This window comes from Carcharodon carcharias, chromosome 2 (genome assembly GCF_017639515.1).
Source record: "Carcharodon carcharias isolate sCarCar2 chromosome 2, sCarCar2.pri, whole genome shotgun sequence".
NCBI lineage: Eukaryota > Metazoa > Chordata > Chondrichthyes > Lamniformes > Lamnidae > Carcharodon > Carcharodon carcharias.
The window spans coordinates 93,418,178-93,436,693 of NC_054468.1; the positions used below are offsets into that span (position 1 = coordinate 93,418,178).

Genomic DNA, 18,516 nt, shown 5'->3' on the forward strand with positions numbered 1-18,516 from the left:
TCCAGGAGAGTTGGCAGCTCTACCAGAGACCAGGGGCTTATGTGGAGAGATTAAAGAAGCTGGGATTGTTCCTGTTAGAGCAGAGAAGGGTGAGGGGAGATTTCTTCATAGAGGGGTTCAAAATGATGAATGATGCAGCAAATAAGTGAAACTGTTTCCACTAGCAGGAGGGTCAGTAACCAGAAGACACAAATTTAAGACAATTGACAAAAGAATCAAAGAGGGGGGTATGGGAATAACATTTTTTTGTCAACAGTGAGATTTTTAAAATTTATTTATGGGATGGCGACACTACTAGCAAGGTCAGCACTTAATGTTACATCCTGGATACATTGCCTGGAGGGTGGTGGAAGCAGATTCAACAGTAACTTTCACAAAAGGTAAATATTTGGAGGAAATAATTTGAGAACAATGTGAAAGAGCAGGGATGTCGGACTAATTAAATACCTGGCCCAGGCACAGTGGGCCGAATGGTTTCCTTCTGTATTGAATGCTTCTATGATTTCATATTGACATTGCAGTTATATTGTGAATGGAACCAGAGGCTTCAACTTGTAATTGTCCAGTAGGAATGACAAACTGATTCTATGGATTCTGGTCAAATAGGTCTCAGTCTAAGTGCAATGCTCGCATCTCCCAACCTCATATTATCATATGACCCTCCACAATACTCAGTGCCTAAGCTTACCAGGGGATCTCTGCAATTCTTCAATTTTGGCCTCTTGTGCATCCTCAATTTTCTGCGCGCTACCATAAGCGACTGTGCCTTCTATCTGGCAAGACCCTTAGCTCTGGCATTCCCTCCCTAAAACTCTATGCATCTTTTCTCCTTTGAGATACTCCTTAAAACCTATCTCTCACTTGTCCTAATAGTTCTATGTAGCTCATTTTAAGATTTTGTTTGACAATTACTCTTGTGTGCCTTGGGGTGTTTTGCTACATAGGATTACATTGGATATATAGCACAGAAGCAGGCCATTCAGCCCAATCAGTCCATGGTGTTTATGCTCCACTCACGCCTCCTTCCATCTTTCCTCATTTAAATCTACCATTGTAACCATCTATTCCCTTCTCCCTCATATGCTTGTCCAGTTTGCCCTTAAATACATCTATACTATTTGCTTCAACCACTTCCTGTGGTAGTGAGTTCCACATTCTTCCCACTCTTTGGGTGAAGAAGTTTCTTCTGAATTCCCTATTGGCTTTCTTGGCGACTATCTCATAGTGATGGCCTCTAGCTATGCTCTTCCCACAACAGGAAACATTCTATCTGTATCCATCCTATCAAAAATCTTTCATAATTTTAAGGACCTCTATTGAGTCACCACTAAGCCTCCGTTTTCAAGGCAGCCTGTCAATCCTTTCCTGATATGTATACCCATGCATTTTTGGTATCATCCTTATAAATCTTCTCTGCACCCACTCCAGTGCCTCCATATCCTTTTTATAAATGTTAAGTTGTTGGTGGTGTTGTTTTTGATTGTTGATGCCCAAGGATTCAAACAACAAAATAAGATTATTAGCAGTAATTGTACATCGCCCCTGGCTCTGCCTTGTCCAGCTCAAATCAGAAATTCAGGTGTACGTCTCACATGGTTGATTAACCATTTAAAATGAATGATTGGCATCTTGCCTGCAGTGTGGGTCTGAATCCTCAGGCCCCACACTGGGTCCTGGGAATCTGAAATTCCCAGGAGAGAATCTACAGAGAGACAAGATCAGAGGGACCTTTGGTAATACCAACCTATCAGGGAGAAGGGCGGCGGGGTTGGGGGGGGGGGGTGGGGGGGTGTGGGGGTGTGTGTGTGTGTGGTGGTGGTCTGGCCTTGGTATTTGCAATTAGTGTGGAACTGTGCCAGGCCCAATGAACATGGAAAGTACAACTTGCCAGGAAAATGCCAACCCCTCCCTTCCAGTGTGGGTTGGCACCTCAAAGCAGCAACATTTCAAACTGGGCTTCATGCTGCTCCTGGTTTGTCTGACAGTACAATTGTGAAGAAGGGTCAAATGAGATCAAACATAATCCCTGCAGCTTGGAACTTTGACTGGTATCCAAGCTGGAAAGCGGCCCAACAAGCTGCTAGCTGCCTCTCTTTACAAGGTTTAATGTGGTACACATGCCAGCCTGACATATTGTCAACATGAACAACTCCACTCACTCAACCTACAGGATCAAGTAAAACCACCAAAGGCCAATCAACCAATTCACAAATGGGACTGTCAGCAAACAAAGCACATTTCACAGAGAGAAAATGACAGCCACAGTGTTAGCAAACAGCAATTCCATTTTCATTTACTATCTTCAATAAATTTTCAAACTAATCACCTGCACAATGTGGAGAATGGGGGCAGCTGCTGAACTGGCCTGGTTAGCTTAGCTGGCTCGACGGCTGGGTTATGATGCAGAGTGACGCCAACAGCACAAATTCGATTCCCATACCGGCTGAGGCCACCATGAACGCCACACCTTCTCAACCTTGCCTCTCACCAGAGGTGTGGTGACCCTCAGGTTAAACTCACCACCAGTTGTCTCTCTCTAACAAGAGAGCAACGTATGGTCCTCTGGGACTATGGTGACTTTCATTCATTTTTCAGAATGAAGCAAGGGGTTCCACATAAAGCTAAATGCAGAGAGCGAACATGGGACAAAGCTGGCCATGTAAGGGGAACACAGAGAGACTAACCTTTATAAACCCATCTGTAGGTGGAAAGCAGCCAACACAGAGAGACATTAGAATCCACCCTCTGGCATAAACATTCTTGTTGTAACACTTGGACAACTGTTTACAGATCTGACAATAAATCTCATCCCTGCAACAAGAACAAGGAAACAGTCAGGAGGGTCAGCTTATTGACAGAGATACATCCAATGCTCCTTCAGTTCGCTGGTAATGCAATGGGTGGGATTTTCTGTTCCCACCCGTGGCAGGCATAATGCTAGGCACAGGATTTGGGGGGAGGGGCAACAGGGGGAATATTGCGAGAGCGCAAACATCAGTTTCACATTGTCATAAAAACACGTCATGATTGTCCACTGCAGGCTTTAATGGTGACGCACGTTTCCCACCACGCCATGTCGGGAATGGTATTTGCATTCATTTGAACTTCATGAATGCTCATTATGAAGGCAGCTCGCCGGAATCACACCCCGATGCTGGATCAAAAGGCCACTCCAGTGTCAAAATAGACCGGCGTGATTCACGACGTGCTTCTGGTGAACTGCACTTCATTCATGATTTCAAGGCCTATTCGCCTACCTCAACTCACGCATCCCTCTCAGCGCCTCTGACTCCGTGCCAGGCTGCACAGGCAAGAGCACAACAATCTCAGGGTGCTTTCAGAGCCAAGACTCTACGTACCAGAGGTAACGGTAAGAGGGGTTGGGGGGGGGGAGTTTAAAATGGGCTGGAGGGCAAAGGCTTGGCTTGGGGGGGTTGTAAAAACTGGAGAAGGGTGCCCTCAGACATGATTGGATGGGGTGGGGAAGGAAATGTCTCCGGTGCCAAAATGGGAAGTAAAGAATTGCTTCAGCTTACCTTGCTGAGCTTGCAAAGAGCTGTGTTTGTCCCAGTTCAAATGAAAGGAGAGGGCAGGTCAGTCGTGCCCAGCATGGTGCGCATGGCCTGGTCACCACCTCACACACGTCAGTCCAGGGGGGCTGGTTTCAGACATAATACTGGGCCGCTGGTTGCATAGTCAGAATTAAGGGAAGCATCTGCAGCCTATAGATTGGGAACAGATAGTGTGGGGGCAGGCACTCGATGGTCTGATGGCAGTGGTCTCTTTATGTCACGGTGCAATAGGCCTCAAGATGGGGAGGCGTAAGGTCCACATGGGGCATAGGCACATCCACCAGGGAGTAAGATAGGAGGGGTCCACCACAATGACAATTGCACCAAGGATTACAAGGGGAGGACTGAGTGTTATTGGAGGGAGGGAAACCTGTACTGATGCTCCTCCAGGATGATGGGAGGGATTTTCATAATCACACAGGGAGGGTCGAAGCTGGTCTGGTAGTAAAACCTCAGCACCACCATTTTGCAACCTGAATCTATAACGCAGTAGAAAATGAAGCTATGAAAACACTCTGGTGGGGAGAGTCATGATAATAGCTGATTGTGGTAGTGGGCTCCAGTATTAGATACTATATGGGACTCTGTACTAGATATGGAGTCACCTGACCTGGGGGTTGAAGGTCAGGTAGCACATGTTGGAGCCTATCTTGATAGAATTCAGTTACTGCAGATATATATTCATGTTAGTAAAATGTGTTATCAACAAAGTTAGCTCAGCAGGTTCTGAAACCACCAACAGGGTTCAGTTTGGAGGGCAATCTTGCTGAAAACTGGAGGAGTTTCTGGCAGCGATTCGAGCTGTGCCTCGCAGTGACGGGCAGTGATAAAACAACACCCTCGGGTACGGTCTCCCATCCTTCTTCATGTAGCAGGGAAGCAGCCCCAGAAATCTATAACAAATTCACGTTTGAAAGTGATGAGAAATGAAATGACTTGAAATAAATAATGGGGAAAATTTGAAGTCTACTGCAGCCCTAAGAAAAGCATCATGTATGAAAGGTATCGATTTTTTTACATGCACGCAAGGCAGTGACAACATTGGTCAGTACGTAACTGAGCTGAGAAAACAAGCTAAATTGTGTGAATTTAGAGAGCTTGAGGAATCACTCATCCTGGATAGAATAATTTGTGGGATTGCAAATAACACTTTGAGAGAACGGCTTTTGAGAGAAGTTGATCTCATACTAGAGAAAGCAATAAATATCTGCAGAGCGGCAGAGACAACAAGATGCCAGATTAAACAGATGATGGAAGATGATAAGCTGCACATGGTCAAGCAGTTAGATGCAGTTAATCAGAAACAGCCCCGGGAAAGAACAAATTGACGGTCTCAATGTAAAAAGAACAAAACTGCTATTAAAACATTTAAATGCAGCTGATGAAGTAACAGAGCATTTACCACGCAGTTGTCCAATCTATGGAAAGCAGTGTAAGAACTGTGATAAACTAAATCACTTTGCTAAGATGTGTAAATTGAAGAAAGTGCACAGGATTGACACAGACACTGAAAAGGAACTTTTTGTTGGTGCAGTAACAACAAATTCCACAGAAGACGAATGGAAGGTTGATTTAAAAATTGCCAACATGATGGTTAATTTCAAGCTTGACACAAGCAAATGTCATTCCCATAAACCTGTATCGCAAGATAAGCAAAGAAAAACAGCTAACTAAAACAAAAGTGAAAAAATTGCAATAGACGGGAAGTGCACACTTAAAGTGAACTACAAAAAAACAGTCTCAAGCACTTCCATTCATAACAAAGAACAAAGAACAAAGAAAATTACAGCACAGGAACATGCCCTTCGGCCCTCCAAGCCTGCACTGATCATATTGCCCGTCATCAAAAATATTTTGCACATCCGGGGTCCATATCCCTCTATTCCCATCCTATTCATGAATTTGTCAAGCTGCCTCTTAAACACCACTATCGTACCTGCTTCCACCACCTCCTCTGGCAGCAAATTCCAGACACTCACTACCCTCTGTGTAAAAAAACTTGCCCTGCACATCTCCTCTATAGTTTTCACTGCTCACCTTAAATGTATGTCCCCTAGTAATTGACTCTTCCACCCTGGGAAAAAGCTTCTGACTATCTACTCTGTCCATGCCATTCATAACTTTGTAAACTTCTATCAAGTCGCCCCTCAATCTCCGTTGCTCTAGTAAGAACAATCCAAGTTTCTCCAACCTCTCCTCACAGCTAATAACCTCCAGGCCAGGCAGTATCCTGGTAAACCTCCTCTGCACCCTCTCCAATGCCTCCTTATCCTTCTGGTAATGTGGCGACCAGAATTGCATGCAATATTCCAAGTGTAGCCTAACTAAGGTTCTATACAGCTGCAGCATGACTTCCCAGCTTTTATACTCAATACCCCTGCCAATGAAGGCAAGCATGCCAAATGCCTTCCTGACTACCTTATCCACCTGCCTTGCCACTTTCAGTGACCTGTGGACCTGTACACCCAGATCCCTCTGCCCGTCGATGCACTTAAGGGTTTTGCCATTTACTGTATAATTCCTGCCTGTATTAGACCTTCCAAAATGCATTACCTCGCATTTGTCCAGATTAAACTCCATCTGCCATTTCTTCGCCCAAGTCTCCAACCGATCTATATCCCGTTGTATCCTTTGACAATCCTCTTCACTATCTGCAACTCCTTCAACCTTAGTGCCGTCTGCAAACTTACTAATTAGCCCAGTTACGTTTTCCTCCAAATCATTTATGTATACTACAAACAGCATAGGTCCCAGCACTGATCCTTGTGGAACTCCACTAGTCACACCTCTCCATTCAGAAAAGCACCCTTCCACTGCTACCCTCTGTCTTCTATGACCAAGCCAAGTCTGTATCCATCTTGCCTGCTCACCTCTGATCCCGTGCAACTTTACCTTCTGTACCAGTCTGCCATGAGGGACCTTGTCAAACGCCTTACTGAAATACATGTATAATACATCCACTGCCCTTCCATTGTCGATCATCTTTGTCACTTCCTCGAAAAACTCAATCAAGTTAGTGAGACACGACCTCCCCTTCACAAAACCATGCTGCCTCTCACTAATATGCCCATTTGCTTCCATATGGTAGTAAATCCTGTCACGAAGAATCTTCTCCAATAATTTCCCTACCACTGACATAAGGCTCACCGACCTGTAATTTCCTGGATTATCCCTGCTACCCTTCTTAAACAATGGAACAACATTGGCCATTCTCCAGTCCTCTGGGACCTCACCCGTAGCCAGTGAGGATACAAAGATTTCTGTCAAGGCCCCAGCAATCTCCTCCCTTGCCTACCTCAGTACTCTGGGGCAGATCCCATCTGGCCCTGGGGGCTTATTCACCTTAATATTCTTCAAGATGCCTAACACCTCCTCTTTTTTGATCTCAACATGATCCAGGCTATCTACACACTCTTACTTAGACAAATCGACCGCTGAGTCCTTCTCTTTGGTGAATACTGATGAGAAGTACTCATTTAGTATCTCTCCCATTTCTTCTGGCTCCACACACACATTCCCACCTCTGTCCCTGAGTGGGCCCACCCTTTCCCTGGCTACCCTCTTGCCCTTTACATATGTATAAAAGGCCTTGGGAGTTTCCTTAATCCTGGTTGCCAGTGACTTTTCATGACCCCTTTTAGCCCTCCTGACTCCTTGGTTAAGTTTCTTCCTACTTTCTTTGTATTCTCCAAGGGCTTCATCTGTTCCCAGCCTTCTAGCCCTTACGAATGTTTCCCTTTTCTCTTTAACTAATCTCACAATATCCTTCGTTATCCAAGGTTCCTGAAACTGGCCATGCTTATCCTTCATCCTTGCAGGAACATGCCGGTCCTGAATTCTTATCAACTGACGTTTGAAAGCCCCCCACATGTCAGTTGTTGATTTGACCTCAAACATTCGCCTCCAGTCTAGATTCCTCAGTTCCTGCCTAATATTGTTATAATTAGCCTTCCTCCAATTAAGCACCTTAACCCGAGGACTCCTGTTATCCTTATCCACCAGTACCTTGAAACTTACTGAATTATGGTCACTTTTCCCGAAATGCTCCCCTACTGAAACTTCGACCACCTGGTCGGGTTCATTCCCTAATACCAGGTCCAGTATTGCCCCTTCCCTAGTTGGACTATCTACATATTGTCTCAGGAAGCCCTCCTGGATGCACCTTACAAATTCTGCACCATCCAAACCCCTAGCACTAAGTGGTTCCCAGTCAATATAGGGAAAGTTAAAATCACCCACCACAACAACCCTATTGCTTTTACATCTTTCCAAAATCTGCCTACATAACCATTCCTTAATCTCCCACCGGCAGTTGGGAGGCCTATAGTAAACCCCCAATATTGTGACTGCACCCTTTCTATTCCGGAGCTCTACCCATATTGCCTCACTGCATGAGCCCAGCGCGGTGTCCTCCTGTCGTACCAGCAGTGCAACTCCCCCACCTCTTCTACATCCCTCTCTATCCTGCCTGAAACATCTAAGTCCTGGAACATTTATCTGCCAATCCTGTCCATCCTTCAGCCAAGTCTCTGTAATAGCGGTGGTGAAAACTGATGCAAAACCCATTCTTGGAATCAAAACTTATGAAAATCTGAAGCTAATCAAGAGAATAATGACTGTCACCATTGATGACATCCTGAGCAAGTATAAAGATGTGTTCCAGAGGATTGGCTGCTGAAGAGAAGAACACACCATCAAGATTGATGAGACTGTGACACCCAAAATACTGGAAAATCCCAGAAATGCTGAAAGAGTGACTGAAAGCAGAGTTGGACAGAAAGGAGAAACTTCACATCATCAAGGAAATTGAAAAACTGACAAATTGTAATTGTAGAAAAATCAGATGGGAATCTGCGAGTCTGTCTGGATCCCAGAGACCTAAACCAGGCAGTACAAGAGAGCATTACCAGCTGGCCACAGTAGAAGAGATCACGTGTAAGCTAGCTGATACTAAATACTATTCAGTCTTGGATATGAGTTCAAGCTTCTGGCATGTCAAGCTGGATGAATGCAGCTCCTATCTCTGTACCTTCAACACACCATATGAACGATACAGGTTCTTATGCTTACCTTTTGGTATTAATTCAGCTCCAGAGGTGTTCCACAGAACAGCGAAGCAGTTGTTTGAAGGGTTAGAGGGTGTGGACACTTATATCGACAATGTGCTATTCTGGGGAGCCTCACAAGAAGAACACGACCACAGACTGAGGCAGGTGCTGGCCAGAGCGAGAGAAAGGAACCTCAAGTTAAAGAGGGAAAAGTGCAAAATAGGTCTTCGTGAAATCAAGAACTTGGGACATGTGCTAACAAGTGAGGGACTGAAGCTGGACCTGAGTAAAATCAAAGCAGTCGTGAACATACCCTAGAATGTAAGAAAGACTTGGAGAGATTTTTAGGAATGGTGACCTATCTTGGGAAATTCATTCCAAATATGTCAGACCTGACAGCACCTCTCAGAGAACTTCTACAAAATGATGTGGAATGGCACTGGGAACAAAGTCACCAGAAGGCTTTGACCAGTCTGAAGAGAACACTGACCCAGTGTTAAAGTATTACGATGTCAGTCAGCTGGTCAAGATCTCAGTGGACATTTCAAAGACTGGCCTGGGAGCTGTCCTCGTGCAAAATGAGGCACCAGCGGCCTACGCTTCAAAGGCAATGGATGAAACACAGCAGCAGTATGGCCAAATAGAGAAAGAAATGCTAGCAATTGTGTTTGGCCTAGAACGCTTCCACCAGTTTGTCTATGGCAAAGACATGGAAGTAAAGTCTGATCATAAGCTTTTGGAAGCTATACTTAAAAGGCCCCTGAACTGTGCACCATCAAGAATCCAAAGATTACTAATGCATCTGCAAAAGTACTAGGTCAGAGTTAAATACAAACGGGCAAGGAAATGTACATTGCAGACACTCTGTCACATGCATACCACCCATCACGGAGGAAGAGGATAAAGAAACAGAAGCACAGGTTCACATGCTGACAAAGAATTTACCAGTGGCTGTAACCAAACGGGATGAGATCAGGGAAGCGACCAAGAATGATGCCACCGTGAGAAAACTATGGCAGATTGCGCAAACTGGCTAGCGCACTGTAGTAATCTGAGATGTAATATACCTTTAAGGTGAATATTGCAATGTAAGGTGACATGATCTTATTGCCCAGCAGCAGAGTAGTGCGGGCTACATCTATGTGGGAGAGTCTTGAGTTAGTCACTGAAGAGTGAAGACAGAGTTTTGAGTTGTGAGTACATAAGTGTAGCTGCAGAGTTTAGTTTGTAAATAAACAGCAACCTCCAGATGTTCTCTGTCTCAGTACTGACTCCGTCACCCCAAACAAAGCGCGCAACCTGGGTCCTTTAGCCCCAACAAACCAAAGGGCACTGGATCCAACAAACTGGCAATGAGAGTAAAAGCACAAAAAATCACAGAAAAAAACGAGGTAAGAAGCAAGAAAAATGAAGGAAACCAGAAGAACCGAAAATTGGGTCGTACCTCACACGGTAGTTGTAAGTTAAAGCAAATTTCCTTCTAAGCGTCAAATTAATTCCCTCAAGAGATGCCGCAATTTGGAAGAGCGGAGCCATTCGATCCAACCTCGGACGACTGGTCTCACTATGTTGAACGCCTCATGTTCCTCTTCCAGGCAAACAACATTGCGGGGGAGGAGAATAGGTGCTCGATTCTTCTATTCATGGGTGGGAGTAAGACACACAGGTTAATTCAAAATCTGTTGGCGCCCAGCGCCCCAGACTCAAAGTTTTATTGATTTAGTGAACGTGGTAAGGAATCATTACCACCCCAAGCCATCAGTGACCATACAAAGGTTTTAAATTCAATTCAAGAAATAGAGCTGCAGGGGAGACAGTTACTTTTTATGTGATGAGTCTGAAGCAATTAACTGAATATTGCGACTTCGGTACTTCAATCAACGATGTGCTTGGAGATTGGATGGTGTGCGGTATAAACAAAAGTGCTATTCTGAGGAGTTTGTTGGCTGAAACAAATCTAGATTTTCTGAAGGCATTGGAAATCGCTCTTGCAATGGAAGGTGCAGTGCAAGACTCAGGAGCCATTTGAGGAGTAAAAAATGGCGTCGCCCTCCATGTTGGTCAGGGAGCTTCAACCAAAAAGAGCATGCAAGTGCAGAGCTTTGTTCTGAAGCGAGAAGCAGCCACCACTAGCAGACAAATTAAAAAGGGAAATTCAGCAGCAAAAGCATGGCATCATAGTAACAGAGGTGGAAGTAGACAGCCCTATAATGAAACACAATTTAAAAAGATTGAATGTTTCTTCTGCCATCGATATGGACACCTCATGAGAAATTGTAAAGATAGAAATCAGGCAGACTGTCAGACAAAGGCAAAAACCCAATGAGAGAAACAGCGTTGAAAAGCCTGAAGTAATAGGTGCTGATATCTATTCACTATATAATTTAAAGTTAGAAGAACGGAGCCTATGTACCCAAGAGAGTGAATGAGAAGCCTATCAGAATGGAGGTGGATACTGGTGCTGCCACTACAGTGATCGGTGAGCATACTTTTAAATTCCTGAATCATGGAGAACGTAAGCTGAATTTAAAAGAAACGGATGAAAATTAAAGACTTATACAGGAGAAAACATACTGTCAAGGGCATATGAAAAGTCACAGTACACTACAGAGCTCAAACAGTGAGATTACCCTTGATGGTAGTTGCAGGGGAGGGACCTAGTCTCCTCGGACAAAACTGGCTGCAAGAAATTAAATTGGAATGGATGGAAATGTTCCAACTGAGAACTAATGGGCTTTCACAGCTACTACGAAAATATGCCTCAGTTTTCAAGGAATAACTCGGAAAAATTGAAGAGCTACAAGCAAAAATTCATGTAGATCCAGAGGCAACACCAAGATTCAGGAAGGCAAGACCAGCACCTTATGCAATGCGGGATAAAGTAGATGCCGAACTGGACAGATTAGAAAAGCTGGGAGTGATACAACCAGTGCAGTTTTCAGAGTGGGCAGCACCAACTGTACCTGTTTTCAAACCTGACCGAAGCATTCGAATATACGGGGCTATAAATTAACAGTCAATAAAGTGGCAAAATTGGATAGATATCCCATATCTAAAATTGAAGATTTATACACTAAATTGGCAGGTGGAAAGGCTTCCATGAAGTTAGGTTTGAGTCAGCAATTGGAATTAGAGAAGGCATCTAGGGAGTTTGTCACCATAAATACACATAAGGTATTGTATCAATACACCCACTTACCATTTGGCGTATCTTCTGTTCGCACCATATTCCAAAGAAAGTTTACTACAGGGATTGCGCCATGTCGTAGTTTATTTGGATGAAGTTCTCATGACTGGACTCACAGAAAAGGAACATTTGATGAACCTGGGGGGAAGTTTTGTAATGTTTTTACAGGTGGGAGTGAGATTGAGAAAGGAAAAGTACATATTCCAGGCAGAAGAGGTAACTTACCTAGGTCACAAGGTCGGTTCACAAGGCCTACATCCAATTGAAGAAAAAGTGAAAGCAATTAAAGAAGCCCCAGAACCAAAGAATACTACAAACTGAAATCATTTTTGGGAATGATTAACTACTATGGACACTTTTTGTCTAATTTAATCGACAAAACTGGCAACATTATATTGTTTGTTCAAGAAAAATCAGAGATGGTCACGAGAAACGCCTCAAGAAGAAGCTTTCGCAAAAGTAAAAAGTTGTCATAGTCATCTACGCTTCAAATACTTTTCGATCCAAAGAGTTGACACTAACGTGTGACACATCACCCTATGGAGTGGGAGCAGTGCTTTCCCATCGAATGGATGATGAATCAAAACGACCTTTAGGTTATGTGTCGAGAACACTCGGTACTGCAGAGAAAAAGTACTCACAAATTGAAAAAGAAGACCTGGCATTCTCGGTGTTAAAAAGTTTCATCAATATGTGCAAGGTCATCACTTCACTATCATAACAGACCACAAGCCATTATTAGGACTATTCGGTGAAGACACGGTTATACCTCCTATAGACTCAAAGATGGGTGTTGATCCTGGCAATGTGTGAATATAATTTTACTCATAGACCCGGAAGTCAAATTGCAAATGCAGATGCACTCAGTTGTTCACCCGTGCAAGTAAAAGATGAGGATGTTCCAATTCCTCAGGAACATGTCTTGTTATTAAACTTCCTGGACTAATCATGATATGTGCCAAACAAATTAAAGATTGGACAAACCGAGACCCAGTCTTATCCAAAATAAGAAATCAAGTTCTTTCTGGTTGGTCAAAAACAAGAATCCGATTAAATGAAACCGTATTTCCAATGAAAATACGAGATAACCAGCCAGGAAGGTATTTTATTGTGGGGAGCTCGAGTGATTATTCCTCCCAAAGGACGGAAGCCATTGTTATTGAGCTTCACAGTGCACATCCCGGGATTTCCAAAATGAAGGCAATAGCACATAGCTATACGTAGTGGCCGGGAATGGATAGAGATAGAAAACCTAATGAGAAGTTGTTTGCAGTGTCAACAAGTATTAAAATTACTGCAACAGCCCCATTATACCCCTGGGAATGACCAGGAAGACCATGAGTACGTGTACACATCGATTATGTGGGACCTTTTATGGGAACAATGTTTCTCCTTATCATAGATGCACATTCAAAATGGAAGGATGTGTACAAAATAAGGTCAGGCACATCTTCAGCAACAATAGACGAGCTACGACAAAGCTTCGCTATAAATGGATTACCTGAAGTGCTAGTATCAAATAATGAAATGGTATTCACACATGCTGAATTTAACCGATTTACAAGCCTCAATGGTATTGTTCATGTGAAAACATCTCCATACCATCCTTCTTCAAACGGACTCGCCGAGAGAGCAGTTCAGATGTGCAAATCTGGTATGAATAAATTGTCTGGAGATGTGATAGCGACTAAATTAGCACAATTTCTATTCCAATGTCAGACTGTCTCAATGAGGTGCATCGACTGAAACTAAAGGACGGGATTTTCAACTCGATGTGCAGGCAAGCATCCCGACATCATCATGTATTTGCGTGATATTTCGGTCAGTGGGCACACACGGGATTCAGAACCGACATTTAAGAGGATGGTTAAGCTCATTAACCAATTAATTAAAGTGAGATTTTCCCTGCCAGTCCAACCTTTCAGTTGGTGGGTAGGCGAATAGGCCTTTGCATTTTTTGCAAAACCTCATCCAAGGGCAGGATGAGGTTTCAAACAGTGATTAAAAAACAATTAAAAATTTTAAAACTCATTTTTAACATGTCTCTGCCCATGTAACAGAGTCACATGAGGGGGCATGTTTTCCTTATTTTTGAAATCTTTATTTTTTAATGTTAAAAATCTTCAGCTCCCTGAGGTAGCTCGATGCCTTCAGGGAGCTTTCACTGAGCGCACCCGCGCACATTTCAGCGCTCGCGCTCCTCTCCCCCACACCCTGACAGTGCTGAGGTCATCAGTGCATGTTTCACACTGGCTGGCCATTAATTGACCAGCCAGTGTGAAATTGCGGTCAGAGTCCGACGCAGGTGGCGTTCAGTCTCATGGCCATTCCCAGGCCCACCCATCACATCCGCCCGATGAGAGGAAATTCCTCACCCTTGAAACCAGTCACTCACTGGTCAGTGACAGGAAGAGGACCTTGAGGCTGATGCTCACTCATGTTTTTCTTCAACATTCCAGCAGAGAGGAGAACGTGAGGAAGATGAATGTGTACGTATCTTTCATCATCACACGCAGGCAAGAGGAAAGGTAGAGAAGAGTGCGATGTCGGTGCCAGGCTCAGCAAAAGGAGGCGCATCACCCTGATGAGCAAGGGGCAGCAGGGCCCCCTCCAAACCCAGAGGATGAAACTCACGGATCCACCCAGCTTAGGCAGCTCGCAAGACCAAGGGTAAACAGAAGACGCATGTCATTCCTGTAGATGAGCGAGAATCAGTGTAGTCGATGCCTCCATATGTCCAGGGATCTGGTGTGTCACATCTGCCACATTCTCCAGCAGCTGACACCATGGGGTCTGGGAGGACATCCAATGTCAGCAGCTGTCAAAGTCACTGTAGCTCTTAACTTCTTTGCAAGTTGTTCCTTCCAGTGGTTGACCAGGGAGCTCTGCAGCATCCCTCAAGCTTCCACTCAAGTGCATACAGGAGGTTACGGACACTCTCTTTAGAAGGTGCACAATTACCTAACTTCTCTAGAGATCAAACTAGCCAGGCAGCCACAGCATTGGGCTTTGTTGCGATTTCTGGATTCCCACAGGTGCAGGGTGCCATCGACTGCACTCATGCGGCTATAAGACCTCCCTGGCAACAGGCAATGCAATACCTCAACAGGAAAGGGCTCCATTCACTCAATGTACAGCTGGTCTGTCACCAGCAGAAACACATGATGCAAGTTTGTGCAAGATACCCAGGAAGTTGCCATGACTCCTACATCTTGAGTAAATCACAGATTCCAGTCATCTTCAAGGGACCAGGCACATCCAGGGTTGGCTCCTTGGTGACAAAGTCTACCTGCAAAGGGTGTAGCTGATGACGCCAGCAGGTGGCCACAGACTTGATCAGAGGGAAGGTACAACGATACTCATTCCATCACATGAGAGCAAACCATTGGCATATTGAAAATGCTATTCCAATGCCTGAACAGATCTGGCGGCGCACTCCAGTACACATCCCAGAGGCTCTCACGGATCATAGTGGTTTGCTGTGCCCTGCACCACCTGGCACTGCAAAGCGGAGAGGACTTGCCAAATGACGAGATGGAGGAGCTGCACGTCTCCTCCGAAGGTGAGGGCATCAAGAGGGATAAGAGTGAGGAACCTGAAGCTACAGGTGAAGAGGTCATAGCACGTGCCAGACGAGGCTGTTATGGCTGCTCAGATCCCAAAGGGAAACTTGAAACAACTGCAACAACTGTTCTGCAATTTGTATATATTTTGAGTATTTCTTAATCTTCCTAACCTTACTGCTACGTCTTAGTGCATGCCCAACATCCACAGCGGAGGTGCAGTCGGCCTGCTGACTGACAGTGAGGACCTTGGCCTGCTTTGGGTCTCCTGCTGTGGGGCAGGTGCACCCTCCTCAGCCTGTGGAGCTGGAGGTCATAGGGTCACAGGCAGAGGGGATTGGGATCGGCTGGACACTCCCGGAATCACCTGGGTGGATGTCCAGCTGCTGGTCCTGGTCCCCATGGGTGAGGACACCTGGCTGACTCCTTGTGAAGAAGGGGCATCTGGAGTGATAACTAGGTGCCCTGTCCCTCTCTCCTGTAGCTACTGCTGGGTGCCACCAATGCCTACAGGGATGGAGTGCAATTCCTGCAGCATCACAGGGCACCAAGGTCTCCATGGCGGCCACCATCCTAACAGTGTTGACCTTGTTGCACTGGCATGCCAGCACAATCACCTCAGACTGAACATAGGCGGACTCCTCTGTCATATGTTGCAATCTGAGGGATGCATCAGACAACCCTGCCTGATAGTCCTGTATCTGTTGCTGCAGCTCCAATATCTGTATTAGAGCTGAGTCCACAGGCTCATCATCTGACTGGGATTCAGCAGAATCCTGGCCTCCAGTAATCCTCCTAGTGTCGGTGACCTTGATGTCCCTGCCTCTACCTTCTGTGGACCAGAATCTGTGCTGAGCTCAACAGATTGTGACCCCGAACCTACTCTAGATCTAGGTCCCACCGCGGTACGTCTCTGTGTTGGTGGAGGATGTGGATAAGCATAGTGACAGGTCTTCCACATGAGTGTCTTCAGGATCCTCATCTGAGGTGTCCTCAGGGCTGGACATGAAGGGCTGGCTCCTGATGTCCCCAGGGCGTTTGACTGTTGTGCATATGAAAGAGTGTAGAGATAATTAATGTAAGGCAGCAGACTCTAAAACTTCATAATGCACTCACAGTGTCGCTGTCTGAAGGAGCATCTCTTATAGGGTCCTCACTTGCATTTGTGCCGCCAACCTCACCATTGCTGCAGGCATGATCCCAGTCCTCCCCAGCCAGCTGAACAGGGAGTGAGGGCCTTGAGCTCAGGCATCCCATCACCGGTCTGGGACCTCTCCCTCTTATCATGGGCGAGCTTGTCCTGCATAAAGACAGATGGAGGGAGTGTGAGCACAACGAGAAGGGTGCTGAGTAGAGCCGTGCATGTGATGGGTACGTGAGCTGCACAGGATGTGAGCCCAGATGGAGATGTCAAGGTGTGTATGAGAGAATGATCGGCAATGTCACTTGAGCTGGCAGTGTGAGAGATCCCTCTGGAGAATCATCCTGTGAATGTTTGATGGGCTTGTGAGTGTGAGAGTTGAGAGTGATGAGATGGTTGACTTACCCTGGTGGCGTGGATGAGATCATTCATCCGCTTCCTGCACTGGATGGCTGATCTCTTCTGGGCTGAGTTGACGCTCACAGGTCTGACCACTTCCCCCCCAAGCCGCAGTTGAGAGCTTTTTGGACCTCCTTCTGCCACTGGGGTAAAGCACCTCAATGGCATCCAGGTGATCCAGTGACGCATCACTAAATTCGGGAGCTGGAGTCTTCTTCTCTTTGGGGGCTCTCTCAGCCCTGGGCTGCAGACATCGAGAAAGCTGTGCCCAGGTGTGATTACATATGGCATCCGCAAGGATCCGCTTAGGTCACATAGGGGCGGGCGAATCACAGTCCACCCACCTGCGATACGTGTTTCCTGTTGATGCATATCCAATGAAGCAAGAAGCCTATGATTGGGCGCAAAAACCCACCATTGCGGCCAGCAGGAAATGTGCCACTTTTCCATCCTGCCACCACACTTAGTCCGTGCAGCAAAGATCCCACCCAATGACATAATCTGCACTGTAACCTAGGGGTAGGGCTTGATTCTAGAGCTCTCGTGCTGTCACCTGATTCGGATAAACAAAACAATTCAACGTGAGATAAGAAAGAAAGACAAACTCTTGTTGAGAGGAGCGCTGTAACGATTGTAAAAACGTTGGACCTGGAATTCTGCGGCAGTTCTCCTACTGTTCCTCCAGGGAGAAGACATGTCGAGCAGCTGAGGTATATCAGAGCTGGTAAAAGGGGGCAGATGAAATTTAATGCAGGAAATTTAAACATAAGAAGAACAAGGAGAGGCTATATAAATTAAAGGATACAATTCTAAAAGGGGTGCAGGAGCAGAGGGACATGGGGGTATATGTTTACAAATCACTGAAGGAGGCAGGCTGCTTGAGAAAGTATTTAATAAGACATTTGGGATCTTGACTTTATAAATAGGGATATAAAGTACAAAACCATGGAAATTATTGTGAACCTCTGTAAACCATTGGTTTGGCTTCAACTGGGGCAGTGTGGTTAATGTGCAGAAAATATTTACGAGAATAGTTCTGGGGCTAAGATAGATTGGAAAAGCTGGGACTGTTCTTAGAGAAGGAAATGTTGGGAGGAGAGTTGATGGAAGTGTTCAAAATCATGAGGGGCCTGGACAGAGTAGATACGGAGAATGTGTTTCCTTTGGTGGAAGGATTGAAAACCAAAGGACGCAGATATCAGGGAATTGGCAAAAGGACCAGAGACAACTTGAGGGAAAACTTTTTTTTAAAAACCTGGCATGTGGTTAGGATCTGGAATGCACTGCCTGAGAATGTGGTGGAGGCAGATTCAGTCATGGCTTTCTAAAGGGAATTGGGTAATTATCTGAAGAGACAACAAATTTTCAGGGCTACAGGGAGAAGGCAGGGAGTGGGACTTAGCGAGTAGCTTGCGCAGAGTGGGCATGGACACTACTGAACAAAAGGCCTCCTTCTGTGCTGTAACTATTCTATTATCCTATGATTCTCAAGTCAGAGTTACAAAGAATGCAGACATCTATAGAACTGCTGATGCTAAAGGTAACAACAAGAAATCTTTGCAGCACTTGAACAAGAAGAGGGTTGTCGGAGTAAAGCCGAGGCCCC

At 45.3% G+C, this 18,516-nt stretch overlaps 1 protein-coding gene across 1 annotated transcript in view; it reads right to left on the reverse strand.

Annotated features, from left to right (window-relative positions):
- The window catches only part of LOC121287874 (unconventional myosin-VIIa-like), a 217,143-nt gene that overhangs the window by 119,635 nt on the left and 78,992 nt on the right, over positions 1-18,516 (reverse strand). Inside the window, exon 27 of the mRNA XM_041205870.1 lies at positions 2,685-2,811. Coding sequence (XP_041061804.1) covers positions 2,685-2,811 — 127 coding nt within the window. The remainder of the gene's footprint in view (positions 1-2,684; positions 2,812-18,516) is intronic.